At 40.3% G+C, this 16568-nt stretch overlaps 1 protein-coding gene across 8 annotated transcripts in view; it reads left to right on the top strand.

Moving 5' to 3' along the window:
- Trip12 (thyroid hormone receptor interactor 12) overlaps positions 1 to 16568 on the top strand; it is a 124866-nt gene that overhangs the window by 1908 nt on the left and 106390 nt on the right. For all 8 annotated transcript variants that reach the window (XM_013027177.1, XM_013027111.1, XM_013027248.1 and 5 more), the window contains one exon: positions 15154 to 15300. In XM_013027177.1, coding sequence (XP_012882631.1) covers positions 15203 to 15300 — 98 coding nt within the window. In that variant the 5' untranslated portion in view covers positions 15154 to 15202. Of the gene's footprint in view, positions 1 to 15153; positions 15301 to 16568 lie in introns of those variants that run through there.

Below are 16568 nucleotides of genomic sequence, written 5' to 3'. Positions count from 1 at the left end.
GGAGGGAATGTTTCCGTGTGGACGCGTGTGCGTGGGGGTGGGGGTTGGTCGGTTGGTAGCGCAGTGACTCTGTTCTGAGTGGCCTTCTAACTGCTGTCCTGCTGTCTCCCTCCCTAGTCGGCGCTCCCGATCCTGCCCGGGCTGCCCATCCACCCGATCTCCAGGCTTTCCTCCGTCTGTAGGCCCTTTAGTGGTGTGCTTAACTTTCTATTCCTCCTGTTTTTGGTTTTTGGTTTTTTTTAAATAGGCCTGACGAGCTGAGAATGGCTTGTCTAAAAACAAAGCAAAAAATAGGTGGTAGAAAGTTGAAAAGAGCTATTGAGTGGAGTAAGAAACCGAGTAAAGGAACAAAGGTCCTAGTTGTTTAGAAAAAAGGCAAGAGGCCTGTATTTGAGGCCTGGTGTGTGATCTCGTGGAGGGGGGATTTGAGGAGTGGAGTTATCAGAGGTATAGGAAGTACATTGTAGAGGGCTTTATTAAGACGTATTTTCACATATTTAGCATTCAAATAGGTCTTAATATGGTTAAGTTTTAGAGCAAACAGTTTTTTAACTTGTTTCTTGCTCTCCATGGTTAGCTTCGGGAAATATTGAACTGGTGTGGTTTTCTTTCACCTTTGCAAAATTGGGAAGTTTCATTTTACTTTAACTTAAACATGGAGTTTGTGCGGTTTGTATTTGCTTACCTTTTAAATGCAAACTCGTAAGAATTACAGAATCGTAATTAAGATTATCTTAAGTTTCCATCTGCTCCTCAGTTTTACTCAGCTTGAATAGTTTTTAAGCCTGCTCAGCTGACTTCTATTACTTTGCTCAGGCGTTTTGTCCTCATTTTTAAAATTTCCTTTGAAATAGTTTGTATACTTGACATTCAGAATTCTAGAAGGTGCTAGAATAAGATTAGCATATTAGAAAAATGGGTGGCAGATAGGTTAGAGTAAAATCAATGCTTTCATCCAGCTATGTAAATTTGGGTAATGGTTACATTGCCATTTTAGCTTTTAAGGTTATTGTAATATCTAGGTAAGATTTTATGATCCTACACAATCCTAACAAAGACAAATCACTGGCTTGAAAATTCATACATTGACAACTAGCTGTGTCACCTTGACTTGAGCACTTAACCTAGCAGGTCTCCATTTTATTCTTAAAATGGGTGTGAGTAACTTTTTTTTTTTACCTGTTTTTGAAGCCCAGCAAAAGAATGGCTGTTAAAAAATCAAAGTGCTAGTATAAGATGGTGTTAATTTTAGAAAATTGTATTAGCTATTTTTTTTTTTTGGGTCCGGTTGTGGGGCCTGAACTCTGGGCCTGGGCGCTGTCCCTCAGCTCTTCAGCTCAAGGCTAGTGCTCTATTGCTTGAGCCACAGCTCCACTTCTGGTTTTCTAGTGGTTTATTGGAGATAAGAGTCTCACGGACTTGTCCGGGCTGGCTTTAAACCGAGATCCTCAGATCTTAGCCTCCTGGTTAGCTAGGATTACAGGTGTGAGCCACCAGCGCCCAGGTCAACAGTGCTTTTCACTAATGAAAACTTACATAATTTGAAAGAAAAAGGCTGGGATTCCAGTCTTAGCTATGCCCTTTCTATTTTTGACCTTGGGCAAATAATTTGGGTGTGGGTGTGGGAGAGGTATTTGGTGGGTCTTGGGGCTTGAACTCAGGGCCTGGGTACTGTCCCTGAGCTATTTTGCTCAAGGCTAGCATTCTACCACTTTGTGTCATAGCTCTATTCATGCTTTCTGGTGGTTAATTGGAGATGAGTTTTATGGACTTTACTGCCTGGGCTGGCTTTGAATTGTGATCCTTAGATCTCAGCCTCCTGAGTAGCTAGGATTACAGCATGAGCCACAGGAGCTGGCTCGTGTGTGTTTTAAGTGAAAAACGTGGACCTAATTTCCATTTGTGTAGTATATACTAGGATATTGACCTAGACAGATGAATTAGAACAGAAGGCCCTTCATCACTTTACTGTAGCATTGGCTGTTGACTCTTTCAACACCCTCTATTCCATACAAAAGTGTCCTACTTGAAAATAATTGAGTGTAGTGTTCGTTAGTTGATTTAAGAATCCTTTGGAGAAGGCCACCTCAGCCTCTGGTGAGATGGGATTTAAGGTGTATGTCCCCTGTTTAACTTAATTAAAGCTCTATTGGAAATGCAAATGTGTTTGGTATGATGTGAACTGATTGATGTTTCCAATTGATTTTATAATATTGTTCATTATTTCAGTTGATAGTTTATTTTTAGACAGGAATGTATTTCTGTAAGTATAGTGTTATTACCCATGCATTTTGTGTGTTTGCTGATCCTGTGTTCTGGCTAAAGACTAGTTCTATCACTTTGAGCCACAGCTCACTTTTGGCTTTTTTGGGGGGTGGAGATGGGAGAGGGTTTTGTTAATTGGATATAAGAGTTTAACTGACTTTCCTGCCTGGCGGGCTTGGGCTTTGAATTTCCGTCCTCAGGTCTCAGCCTCCTAACTAGGATTACTGATGTGAGCCACCAGCTGTACCTGGCTCCATCCATGGATTGATTTTTGAAACCTGTTTATAAACTTGAGGATCTGTTAGCCAGTTTTCAAGACTTCAAGTTACAAAATTTCAGTGTGTATTTTAATCAACTTGTTGCTTCTCATAACCAGTTCTATCCTGATTTTAAAACTATCTATTCTACCCATTGGCACCACTCCCAAGTACATAGATGTACTTTGTGCTACCTTCTAAAGATCAGATTAAGCCAGGTACCAGTGGCTCACACTATAATCCTAGTTACTCTGGAGGCTGAGGTCTGAGCATCGAGGTTCAAAGCCATTCGGGGCAGGAAAGCCCATACGGCTTTTTATTTTTAATAAAAAACGCTGAAGTGGTGCTGTGGCTTACGTTGTAAAGCACTAGTCTTGAGCAAAAGAAGTTCAGGGACAGGGCCCAGACCCTGAGTTCAAGCTCCAAGACTGGCTAAATAAATAAATAAAAATAAAAAAAATCAGATTAGGTAAAAAGTACTCAGGTTGGTAAACTTAACCTGCCCTGGAAACTGAAGTGAATTTTTACTGAGAACCGCTCTGAAGTTCACTGTTGGGCTGTAATTTAACCTGCTTTGTGTCCTGAGAGAGCAGGTTCAGAGAGATAGTATGGAGGATATCCCTCTCATAACTCTCAAAAACCAAGTTGGCTTGTAAAGAGATAGTATAGGAAAATGCTGTTTTTTATGGCCTCAGTGTTTTGTAGTTGTTTCTTGTGGTTTTTGTATCCTTGCTCTCTGTGAAAACACAAAGGAACTTCTCAGCGTTCTTACTCTTGCTCTTTTGTCTACCTGTCTGTATTTCTTAAGAGTTTTAGACTGTATTGTATAATTAATTGATACCTTAATTAGGGCGTTAGTTTTTAAGAGCTTTTTTAAAAGGGGAGTATAGTCTTATGTATCCTAGGCCAATCTCAAACTCTTGTCTCCTACTTTAGCAGCCCCAGTGCTGGATTACAGTTGTAAGCTACTATACCCAACTAGATCTTTTGTCTATTTACTTGTGTCTGTGTGTCTGTGTTTCTGTCTGTTTCTGTTGGTTGTGGGGCTTGGACTCTGGGTCTCAGTGCTCTCCCTCAGCTCTTCAGCTCAAGGCTAGCACTCTACCACTTGAGCCACAGCACCACTTCTGGTTTTCTGGTCGTTAATTGGAGATAAGAGTCTTATAGACTTTCCTGCCTGGGCTGGCTTTGAACCATGATCCTCAGATCTCAGACTCCTGAGTGGCTAGGATTACAGGCATGAGCCACTGGCGCCTGGCTATGTATTTACTATTTTTGGTACTGGTGTTGGGTCTTGAACTCAGAGCCTGGGTAAGATACCTGAGCTGTTTTGTTCAAGGATAGTACTCTACTACTTGAGCCACATTTTCACTTCCCCTGTTTTGATTGTCAATTGGAGATAAGAAACTCCCAGACTTTTCCTGCCTAGGCTAGCTTTGAACTGTGTCATCCTCAGATCTCAGCCTCCTGAGTAGCCAGGATTACAGACTTGAGCCTTCCTCTGGTGACAGGTTAATTTTTTTTTTTTTTCCATCTAGGTGGCTTCTGCCTGTATCCCAGCTTTTTAGGAGGCTAAGATCTGGATGATTATGATTTGAGGTCAGTGCAGGCAACAGTTTACTAGACTCCCTTCTCCAAAATAACCAGCAAAATAGTAAGTAGAGCTGGAGACTTGGCTCCACTGGTAGAGGCTAGACTAGCAAACTCAAGGCCCAGAGTTAAAAATTTCAGTTATTGCCCCCGCTCACCCCCACCCCTTAGTAAAAGGTGAATTTTGACTGGCATTGAATTCAATTTTTATATTTATTTGGTATAGTATTGGTTTTCTTTTAATGAAATAGAAATTTCCAGTTTGGGGATATAAAAAAAAATCTGTTTTTTCAGGTGTTGGCTTTAGGGCAAGTAATAAAATTGAATAAAGTGATTGATGATGATGATGATGATAATGATGATTTTGGTCTCAGGGCCCTCATGCTTTCTGCCTCAGCATTTCACTCATAGCTGATGCTCTCATTTGCCTACAAAGTTAGGCTTTTGCTGGTTAATTGGAGATGAGAGTCTATTGGATTTGTCTGCCTGCTCTGTCATAGCTGATGCTCTCATTTGCCTACAAAGTTAGGCTTTTGCTGGTTAATTGGAGATGAGAGTCTATTGGATTTGTCTGCCTGCTCTGGCTTTGAACTGTGATTCTCAGAACTCAGCCTCCTTAGTTGCTAAAGATTATAGGCATGAGTTATTTGGTATCCAGCAAAATTGAATATTTGGTGAATTGTTTTGTAACTTTTACGTTGCTTTTAGAATTTTATAGTTTTGAGCTATTGTATATACAGTGAATTTTATTTCTAAGTGCAGTTACAAAAGTTTAAAAATAAGCATCTAATTTTAAAATTTGTTTTTATGCATTATGTAGTTCCGCTGATGTGGAGAAATGCTTACGTGTGGAGAAGCCCTCCATCACGCCCACATTATCACTTTTTTTTGTTGTTCCGGTTCTGGGCCTTGAACTCTGGGCTTGGGTGCTGTCTTGAGCTTTTATGCTCAAGGCTAGCCCTCTACCATTTGAGCCTCAGCTCCACTTCCAGCTTTTTATAGTTAATTGGAGATAAGAATCTCTTGGACTACTCTGCCTGGGTTGGCCTTGACTTATGATCCTTAGATCTCAGCCTCCTGAGTAACTTAATTATCAGAATGAACCACCAGTGCTCGGCATTGGCACTTGTTTTAAATCATTGTATGATCTGCCATTTCTCAGTCCTTAATTTTGTGAAAGTATATATCCAAAGCAAATGGTCCCTAAAGAACAAGGTGAAAGAAAACATGTTTAATTGCAGTGACAAGTGAAAGTTTGACACTTGTTGAAAAGCCTATGTTTTAGCAGAAATTGGGTGGTGGTACGGGAAAAATTAATCAGGTATCTCCAATGTAATACTGATCTCTAATGTATCCTGAGCATTTGTATTTTTTCTCAGTATCATTCTTCTTTGGAACCATATGTGGATATGAAGTGTTTATGGTATTTATGTGAAAGTTTAATCAAGTTAAAATTTTAGTAGAATATTTGCTTAATCCTCTAGTTCATGTCATAGTAAACTGGGACCATTTATTTTGTTTACTCACTTTACCTTCTGTGCTGAGCATTAAGACTTAGAGGGCCTTGGGAATGCTAGGCAAGCAGCGTCTTCCCTTTTACTTCTTGACAGTATTATGGTTTGAATTCAAGACTGCATCCCATGCAAGTGCTCTGTCACTTGGCTCATGCTTTTTTGCTTTTGTTATTGAATAGGATCTTGGACTGTCTTGGACTGTTCTTATATTAAAACTTTATTGTATCACTTTTAGGATTTGAACTTAGTCCCTCGTGAGCCTTTTTGTTCAAGGTTGGCATTGTACCACTTGAGCCACAACTCCACTTCCAGCTTTTTTGTTTTTAATTGGAGATAAGTCTCATGGATTTTTCTCCCTGGGCTTGCTTCAGGTAGTGATTCTCAGATCTTGAGCCTCCTGAGTAGCTAGGATTAGAAGTGTGAGCCACTGGGCTTGACAGTACACCTTTTTGTATGTGTGTTCAAGGCTAGTGCTCTACCACTTGAGCCACAGCTCCTCCACTTAAGGTTTTTTTAGGAGTTTTATTGAAAATAATATAAAAAAGAGTCTCATGGACTTTTGTATTGGCTGGCTTCAAACCAAGATCTTAGCCTGGAGTAGTTAGGATTACAGGTATGTAATCACTGATGCCCAGTGGCAACACATTGATTTAATGTTTCCTGTATAGTTGAGCTGTGTGCCCCATGCCCAGCTGTGTATGTGTATGTTTCAAGGTTTGAACTTAGTGTCATGATCTTGCTCAACTTTCCTGCTTAGCTGGTTCTCAACTACTTAAGCCTGAGTGCCCAAGTTCGTTTTTTGTTTTGGCCGGTCATGAGGCCTGAACTCTGGGCCTGGGCGCTGTCTCTCAGCTCTTCAACTCAAGGATACTGCTCTACCACTTGAGCCACAGCAGCACTTCCGGCTTTTTCTGCCTCATGCATGCAAGGCAAGAACTGACACTGAGTCACCTTCCCAGCCCAATGTGCCCAAGTTTTTTGGTGAAGGATGGGGGTGGGCAGTCTTGTGAACTCTGCCTGGCAGGTCTCAACCATTCAAATTTTCATCTTATCTCCTGAATATCTAGATTTACAGGCTGAGTGTCTTTTTTTTGAAGGCAGTAGGATTGTGAATTTGCAGGCTGCCCTTGAACTCCTGGTCCTTCTTTGTCTCCTGAGTACTGGCAGTCAAATGAGCAAACATGTATAGTTTAAGCAAAAAGTGTCATGTCCATCTCAACATCAACTGAGATCAGGAGGATCACAGTTCATGGCTAACAGGGCAAAAAATTCACAAGACTCTATCTCAAGAGAATTTCACTAACATTTTAACAATGCTGAAGAAAATATTCTATAGTCTTAAAGGTTTCCATTGTTGTTCAATTTAAGATTGTGTCCATTTGGAAGTGGCGCTGTAGCTCAAGTGGTAGAGCGCTTGCCTTGAGCTGAAGAGCCGAGGGACAGCGCCCAGGCCCAGAGTTCAAGCCCCACGACTGACAAAAAAGATTGTGTCCATTTGAAGAAGGCTAGTAGCTGTAGTCCTGTTGATGTGGATATGAGCATCTCTCCAGTTCCTTTCACCGGTACTAGTGATTGAGCCTAGGACTTAAGTTTAAGCCTGGCTTAAGTACACTGTCAGTGAATTACTCCCTTAACGTTTTGAATGTAATAACCACTTAACTGAGACATTTTTTTTTTTCGTTTTGCCAGTCCTGGGCTTGAACTCTAGGTCTGGGCGCTGTCCCTCAGCTCTTCAGCTCAAGGCTAGCACTCTACCACTTGAGCCACAGTACCACTTCTGGCTTTTTCTGCCTGTGTGGTACTGAGGAATCGAACCCAGGGCCTCATGCATGCAAGGCAAGCACTCTACCACTGAGCCACCTTCCCAGCCCACTGAGACATTTTTATATAAGGGTAAAAAGCTTGAGAACCATTAGTTCTTACCTACTTAGGGTGTCAAAGATCCTTTATAATGTATCATTATTGCCATATGTATATTTATCTAAGGGAGAGATCCAGTGTTTGATTTATGAAAAGGTATTTGTTACTGCAATTTATCTATGGGTAGTTTGTTTTCAGTAAAGTGTTTAATAAGACACAGCTAGTTCATACTTGAGATTTAGAAAGTGACAAGTATATGTGGGAAAATTTTGTGTTCCCTAGGATGGAGTAGTATAATAGATAGCATCTCCCCTGTACAGGTGAAAGATGCATCTACATCTATTAGGTGATTTTCATGTCAAATTACCAGAAAATTTGTGCCTAGCCTGTTAAAACATATATGAAGATGAATTTCTTTCATACTGGGGGCTCTGAGAAAAGAACTATGGAAAGATATATAGTGTCACTGTGGTCACTTCTCAAATGGTAGAGGATAGGATTTGTTTTCTTTTGTATTTTACCTTTGAAGGACATGTTTTCTTTGATCTCACACTGTTAGAATTGAGAGACACAATTTAAATTACAAAGTAACAAAGTATAGTTTGACACATTTAGGTCAGGGGTGATTTGCTTTATATTCATAAACTTGTTCTCATCTTATAAAAATAAATAATCTCCGTGGACATTTTAAAATAAAACAAAATGGCTTAAGAGTGACTTTGAGTCAGGAATACCAGAATCATATTAACTCAGGAGGCTGAGACAGAAAAGGGAGAAAAGTCTGCAATACTCCATCTCTGATTACACGATAAACTGTTATAGGGGGGCATTACTCAGGTGATAGAGAGCCAGCCATGAGCAGGAAATCCAAGTGAGAGCATTGTCTTACTTCAAGCCCTGCCACTGGGGTCTACACACACCTAAAGAATGATTCTTTGCAAATAAAGCATGTTTTCTTTGGTAATAACATTTTAATGTTGCTGGTTCTTTTGTTTGGATCTATAGGGTCTTGTCCTTGTTTTTGGTACAGGCAGCCCTTAAACTCTCAATTCTCATGCCTTGGCACTGAGAGGTATGTGCCATTAGTTCTCTCTCTCCTTCCCTCCCTTCCTCCTCTTCTCTGAAAAAGATTTCAGATATAAAAGTGTAATTGTATAATAAGCTTTAGCTTAATGTTAGGCCCAACTAAGCACTATCAACTCATACCCACACTTTTTCTTTTTCACTTTAGGCTAGCCACAGCTGTACTTCTGGCCTTTTTCTGGTTAATTGGGGCTAAGAATTTCATGGGCTTTCCTGCCTAGGTTGCCTTCGAATCATGATTCTTAGATCTCCGCTTCCTGAGTAGCTTGGATTACATTCCTGAAGCACCAGCACCCAGCCTTTATAAAAAAAATAAATAAGTATATACATATATATATATATATATATGTAGTTATTTTCAAATAGTTGTACAAAGGGGTTGCAATTTAATATATGCATTTATATTTAGAGCAATACTCAGAGCTGCCCTTCCATAGTTTTCCTCTTACCTACCCCTTTCCTAGCAGTTTAGTTTCCTGCCTACTGGTTTCCTAGTTCCATTTCATCTAGGTACATTTGGGTCTTAACTTTTTAATGTATGACTAGTAACGGTGGAAAAGTCCACATGGACTTTCAGTCTGCCACATAGCCATACTTTTCCCCCCACTTACACATTCTTTGTCAACCCCCATACCAGTTACTTTGAAGCAAATTTCAGTTGTTAGTACATTCGACTGCTTCAAAAAATGAGCACTCTTTAAAATAGAAGCTAATAATATGGTCACATAAAAAATAAATAACCCCTTTTTCATATCTAGGGCTATCTGCCAGATGCTGGTGGTTTAACACTTGTTTGTCTACTCAGAAGGTTGAGATCTAAGGATAGTAGATCAAGGCTAGCTAGCCCAAGCTGAAAATTCCAAGAGACTCTTCAAATAATCAGCACAGAGTTGGATATGAAAGTGTGGTTCATATGATAGAACACTGTTGTGGGAGGAAGCTGAGAGAATACATCTCTGAGTTCAAGTCCCAGTACCAGTGTACACGAACCTCCCACAAATTGAGAAGTATCTACTTAGTATTTTCATTCTCTCAGTGTCTGTGCTTTCTTTATGTTAATTTCTTTTCTTTTTTTTTTTTTTTTTTGCCAGTCCTGGGGCTTGAAATCAGGGCCTGGGCACTGTCCCAGAGCCTCTCTGCTCAAGGCTAGTACTCTACCACTTGAACCACAGTGCCACTTTTGGCCTTTTCTGTTTGTATGGTATGGAGGAATCGAACCCAGGGCTTCTAAGCCACATTCTTAGCCCTCCTTCATTTCTCCCCTCCCCTCCCCTCCTCTCTGTGCTTGCTGGTCCCGAGACTTGATTTCAGAGCTAGTATACTACCACTTGAATTACAGTTCACACACACAAAATGGTGGAGTGTTGTTGACCTAAGGTGTTTTTCCAGACTTAAAAAGTTCATATGCAAACACAAATATATCTACCTTCTTACCTTTTAAGACTCAGCTTAAAATAACCTCTTCAAAATCTGAACCCAAAGTAGCTCTTCCTTTCCTCTTCCCTTTTTCTTACTCGCATCCCGTTTTTCTCCTGTTGGATTCATCATGGTACTTGGCACAGTGTGTGAAGTTAAGATTATTTCTCTATCATGGTGGAGGTTGTTGACACCTGTCAAGAAATCTTGAAATGTTTTGGAAGGAAGTTCTGCTGTTTATGTCCTTCGATATCACTGCTGTATATTATACAGCTCTATCACTTTGTTTTTAAGCCCTCCTTAATTAATATGCTACAGAATTGATACAGTGTACTTTATTAACTATTCCCTGACAGAGATGATTTATTTGAACCATCTCCATTTTTGTTATGATACACTGCAGGGAACATTTTAAGTACATAATCATGCATGTGTGTAAATATTTACTAGAAAATTCTTAGAAGCAGAGCACTGGTGGCTCACGCCTGTAATCCTCAGGAGGCTGAGATTGTAGTTCAGAGCCAGCCTGGGCAGGAAACTCCATGAGAGTTTTGTCTCCAGTTACAGAAAAAGCCGGAAGTGGTGCTGTTGCTCAAGTGCTAGAGCACTAGCCTTTAGCAAAAGGAGCTCAAGGACAGTGCTCAAGCACAAAGTTCAAAAACCAGGACTGGCCAAAAAAAAAAAAACAACTTAGAATAGTGTTGAATTCTAAGGATATGAGTAGCAGTTTTTAATTGTGGGGTATGGTAGTCATGTAAAAATTGCAAAGGAATTATTGTGATAGACAATTATTAAGAAAGTCATATAAACCCATATCATTCTTTAACACTTAGCTGATATGGATTATTAAGTTGATTTGATATTTTCTAAGGTGATGTCAGATAGACCACTGATGCCTGGCTGACAACACATGATCTTAAACAAACATTTGACATTGCCTTCTTCCCCTTTTGGCATCAATTATAGTCTGTTTCTTTTTTCCAACCTTTGAGTTAAATTTATTAGCTTTTTTTCCCTCTGAGCAAACTTAAAAGCATATGCTTGAAGTTGTAATACTATTGATGACAAGTTACTTACTCATTGTTTGGAAGAGGTTGTGTTAATCTGTGATTACTTCAATAGTCTTTTTGGGGGGTGGGGAGGCAGTGCTAGGGCTTGTACTTCAGGCCTTAAATATGCTAAGCAAGCCAATTGTCACTGAGCAATACCACTAGCCCTGGGGGAAATTTTTTTTTCTCCAAAAGCTGGCATAGGTGCTCTCATTATAGTAGAGCTTACAGCACAGACAAGAATATGTATTGAGAGTATTCCGAATATACCACCTCATTTTGTTCTGTATGCTCTAAAGGTCATTTACCAAACATGAACTTGTTTTGTCCATAGGGAACATCTTAGTAAAATCTACAAGGTACTTAGTCTTATATTTTCCCATGAGGGACGGAGAAGAATTTACAAGTAATTTTTTCCTCTCAGTAGATTTTTTTTCCCATCTTTAATGATATTACCATATCTCTACTAGGAAGGAAGAATTTTTTAAACTACTCAGTAAGTGTTAATATAGTTGTAGAAAATTTTTTTGAAGTTGAGTTGTAGAGACTTGCCCTTTGAATTTTATTAAAGGCTTTTTACCCTTTGCCTTGTCTCTTCATTAATGAACCACTGACACCCAGCCTTTACATTATTTTTTTAGGTAGTATCTTGGGGTTTTTTGTGTGCATGTGTTGGGGGAGGGGTATGGGGGAGGGTCCATCATGGGGCTTGAACTCAGGACCTGGACACTGTTCCTCAACTTTTTTGTTTAAGGCTAGTTCTCTACCACTTTGAGCCACAGCTCCACTTACTGTTTCAGGTGGTTAATTGGAGTCTTAACTGGGTATTGGATACTTTCCTGCCTGGGCTAGTTTCAAACTTTGATTCTCAGATCTTGGAGTCTTAACTGGGTATTGGATACTTTCCTGCCTGGGCTAGTTTCAAACTTTGATTCTCAGATCTCAGCCTCCTGTGTAGTTAGGTGTGAACCAACAGTGCCTGACTCTTGTGGCTTTTTTTTTTTTTGTCAGTAGTGGGGCCTGAACTCTGGGCCTGGGCACCTCTTCAGCTCAAGGCTAGTGCTCTACCACTTGAGCCACAGCACCACTTCTGGCCTTTTCTGCTTATGTGGTACTGAGGAATCAAACACAGGGCCTCTAGTATGCAAGGCAAGCACTCTACCACTGAACCACCTTCCCAGCCTCTCTGTGGCTTTTTAAGTTTTAAAAATTATTTAGGTTAGCCGGGCACTGGTGGGTCATGTCTGTAATCCTAAATCAGGAGGCTGAGATCTGAGGATCATAGTTCAAAGCCAGCCCAGGGGCAGGAAAGGCCTGGAGACTCTTACTCCAATAAACCACTCAGAAAACCAGAAGTGGCGCTGTGGCTCTAGTGGTAGAGCTCTAGCCTTGAACTGAAGAGCTGAGGGACAGTGCTCAGGTCCTGAGTTCAAGCCCCACAACTGACAAGTTTTACTTTTGCTGGATACTGGCAATCTTCCTACTTCTGGAGTAGCTGGGATCACAGATGCATACTGCCATACCCAGCTTATTGGTTGAGATGGGGTCTCACTATTTGCTCTGGCTGACCTTGAAACATAATCCTTCTGATGTGGGTCTCCTCAGCTGGTCCACATAGTTTTATGGTTTCTTTGGTCATTATTCCTTTCCAGTTGGTTATTCATCAAGGGGAATCTGATGACTACTTTCCTCTTTCAGATTGTTATTTAATTATACTTAATGTACATTGATGCAAGTATTGTAGCTTAGTGGTAGAGTACATGTTTAGCATGCTTGAGGCCGTAGGTTTTATTTCCAGCACCATGAAGAAGAAAAAAAATAAGCTTTTACTAAATGTCAGCTGTCATGTTTAGGCAAGGTTCTTCTATGCATTGTCTTTAATACTTAAACCTTAAAGTAGATAACCTATAATTCAATGGAGAAACTTAGATGAAGATAAGATTTTTACTTATTTTTATTTTTGCCAATCCTGGAGCTTGAATTGAGGGCCTAAGTACTGTCTCTGAGTCTGTTTGTGCCCAAAGCTAGCGCTCTACTACTTGAGCCCCAGGTGCCACTTCTGAGTAGTTTATTAGAGACAAGAGTCTCATAGACTTTACTGCCTAGGCTGCTTTGAACTGTGATCCTCAGTTCTCATCCTCCTGAGTAGTTAGAATTACATGCATGAGCCACAGGCACCCAGCCAAAAAATTGTTGTCTAAATTTTATTTTTTGAATGTAAAGAATTTGTAGATCTTAGTAGGGTTAACTAGCAGATCCAGGATACTGAATACAATTAGGGTGATCTAGAGCAGTAAGCTCCTGTGAGCAAGGATTGTTTTAATCACCTTTCTATCTCAGTTCCTCTCAATTCCTTCCTTACAGTAGAAACTTAAAAGGTTATGCCTTTTCAATGTAAAGATAGGCTTAATTCCGTGGTAGTCTCCGTTGCCTTTTTTTTTTCCTCCCCCCAGGGCTGAGGACCGAACCCAGGGCCTTGTGCGCACCTGGTGGGCATCGTTCCGCTGGGCTAAACCCCCAGCCCCTTGTGGTAGTCTTATATCTATAATCCTAGCTACTCAGGAGACTGAGATCTGAGGATCATGGCTTAAAGCCCACCCTGGAAGACAAACCTGAGAGATTTGTGTCTCTAATTAAAAAGCTGGGAGTAGAGTACTAGCTTTGAGCACAAAAGCTTAAGGACCAGTGCCTAGGCCCTGAGTTCAAGCCCAAGGACTGAAACCCATACCCAAACTCACTCTCCTTCCACAGAGTCAAAACTGGATGCATGATTCAAGCTAGAAAGTGCTAACTGTGATGACCTCGGTTGAAGCCCTCAGTACCCAGAGGCTAAAACTGAATTCTGTTGAATTTAATTTATACTATTTTTTTTGTGTTTAGCTTCTGTGCTTTATCCTGAGACCTAGACATTGTTTTGGTTTAGTGTGAATAGTTCAGATCTGTAGTACCTGGTATAATTTATGGCTCAGACTCTGCAAGTCCAGATGCCATTACTTAACTGCATATAGGCTTGTGATGTTAACACTACAATTTTTTTATTTGTAAAATAGGAATAATGCAAAGCTTTAGAGGACTCAGTGATATATTTCAATTATGCTATTACAATAAGCAAATGAGTACAAGTGCTATGCAAATTATTAAACTACAAATTCATAATCTGAAATCAAGAACACAACATCCACAGGAAATCATCAGGGAAAGGTCACATTGAACAAATAAGATTCACCTTAACTGTTCCAAAAGTTAAAAATTATAGACAGTACAGGGGTTACGTTATTAGTTTACTTTTATGTAAAATATTCACTGTAAAAAAAAACCCCTCAGTTTTTCAATCTGTCAATGTGGTATAACATTGAAAATTTGAAGGAAAAAAAAACTATAGTGTGGTGTATACCTATAGTTTCCAAGCTCTAGATGTCAAGATTGGAGGATTGAACATTGTAGCCAATCTGCTTTTGTCAGTGAGATTGACCTTGGTCTTTGTTGTTGTCGTTGTCAGTCCTAGGCCTTGAACTCAGGGCCTGGGCACTGTCCCTGAGCTGCTTTATTTTTTGCCAGTCATGGGGCTTGAACTTGGCCTGGGTACTGTCCCTCAGCTCTTCAGCTCAAGGTGAGCACTCTACCACTTTGAGTCACAGTGCCACTGGTTTTCTGGTGGTTCATTGGAGATAAGAGTCTTATGGACATTCTTGCCCAGACTGGCTTTGAACCTCAATTCTCAGATCTCAGCCTCCTAAGTAGCTAGGATTACAGGCATGGGCCACCAGCGCTCTGCTCCTGAGCTTGTGCTTAAAGCTAGTATTCTACCACTTGAGCCACAATGTCATTTCTGGCCTTTTCTGTTTATGTGGTACTGAGGAATCAAACCCAGGGCTTCATGCATGCACTACAAGCACACTCCTACTAAGCCACGTTACCAGCCCATTTTTGCTAGATTCTTGACCGCATGAAATGAATATATTCCACTCTATAACACATTACTAAGTCAGTTGCAATGTTAGAAGACAGTGAAATCTTATCAGATTAAATTGTGTGTATATATTTTCCTCATTTTTGGCACTGTATGTTTTTCCTGTGTTATATCTAATTAGTTTGGTTTTTGTCTTTTTTTTTCTTCAGTGAATGGTAGTGTCTAGAAAGGGTATGTCCCTTCAAGAGAGAGGTGCCAATGTCCAACCGGCCTAATAACAATCCAGGGGGGTCACTGCGACGTTCACAGAGGAACACTGCCGGGGCCCAACCACAAGACGACTCAATAGGAGGAAGGTATGTATTTCATGGTATTTTTAAAAAGGAGATGGAAAAAAAATACTTAAAAAAAAAGAAAAACCTCATTAAGGGTCAAAATTTGAATGGTGATTACAATTGGATGGATTTTCCTAGATAAGCCAAATTTTTCTAAAATTCATAAGAACCCTAATAGTAAGACTTCTTGAACCAAATAACTCAAAAGTCATTTAAGTGATTCCTAAATCTCTGATTTGTTACATGTACAGTATGTTCAAAAAGTAGTTTTCAATCTTTGACTTTTTTTGGGGGGTGTGGGTCCTGGCTTGATCTAGTCAGGGCATGGCACTGTCCCCTGATCTGTTTTGCTCAAGGCTAGCTCTCTGTCACTTGAGCCAGAGCTCCATTTTTGCTGGTTAACTGGAGAAGAGTCTCATGGTCTTGGCTTCCCCATCAAACTTCAGACAATGATTGTTGGATCTCAGCCTCCTATGTAGCTGGGATTACAGACATGAGCCAACAGGTGGCTAGTCATTGACTTTTATCAGCAACCTAATGTAGATTTGTTAGCATATGGTGTGTAATTGTTTGTTTATTTTTTTATTTTCCTTCTCATGCTATAACATTTTTTTTTTCTGCCTGTTCTGGGGCTTGAATTCAGGACCTGGGTACTGTCCCTAAACTGCTTTTGCTCAAGGATAGTGTTCTACCACTTGAGTCACAGCACCACTTCCGGCTTTTTATGTTTATGTGGTGCTGAGCAATCAAACCCAGGGCTTCATGCATGCTAGGCAAACACTCTACCATGGAGCCATCTTCCCAGCCCTCTCTAACACATCTTTAAACCATTTTGTGTTTCTTTTTCTTAATAATTTTACTGAAATGAAGCCTCGTTTGTATTGCTTTTGCTTTTTTGTTTTTTTTCCTCTTCATTGTTTTAGACTGTACATGGATGCTGTCTGAATTGTGAGGGAGCCTTGACTTTGTTAGCATTAATGATCTTAACCATTTTCTTATTTTTTTTCTGGATAGTCCTGAGGCTTGACCTCAGGGCCTGGGCACTGTCCCTGAGCTTCTTTTGCTCAAGGCTAGCACTCTCCCACTTGAGCCACAGTGCCACTCTGGCTTTTTCTGTGTATGTTGTACTGAAGAATTGAACCCCAGGCTTCATGCATAGTAGGCAAGCACTGTACCACTAAGCCACATTCCCAGCTCTTACTATTTTCTTTGGGCTGTGTGTGTGTGTGTGTGTGTGTGTGTGTGTGTGTGTGTGTGTGTGTGTGTGTGTGTGTGTGTGTGTGTGTGTG

This window comes from Dipodomys ordii, unplaced genomic scaffold, assembly GCF_000151885.1.
Source record: "Dipodomys ordii isolate 6190 unplaced genomic scaffold, Dord_2.0 Scaffold1, whole genome shotgun sequence".
In the NCBI taxonomy this organism is placed as follows: Eukaryota; Metazoa; Chordata; class Mammalia; order Rodentia; family Heteromyidae; genus Dipodomys; species Dipodomys ordii.
Note: the sequence above shows the minus strand (reverse complement) of the source record. Positions and strands in the feature narration are given on the sequence as shown.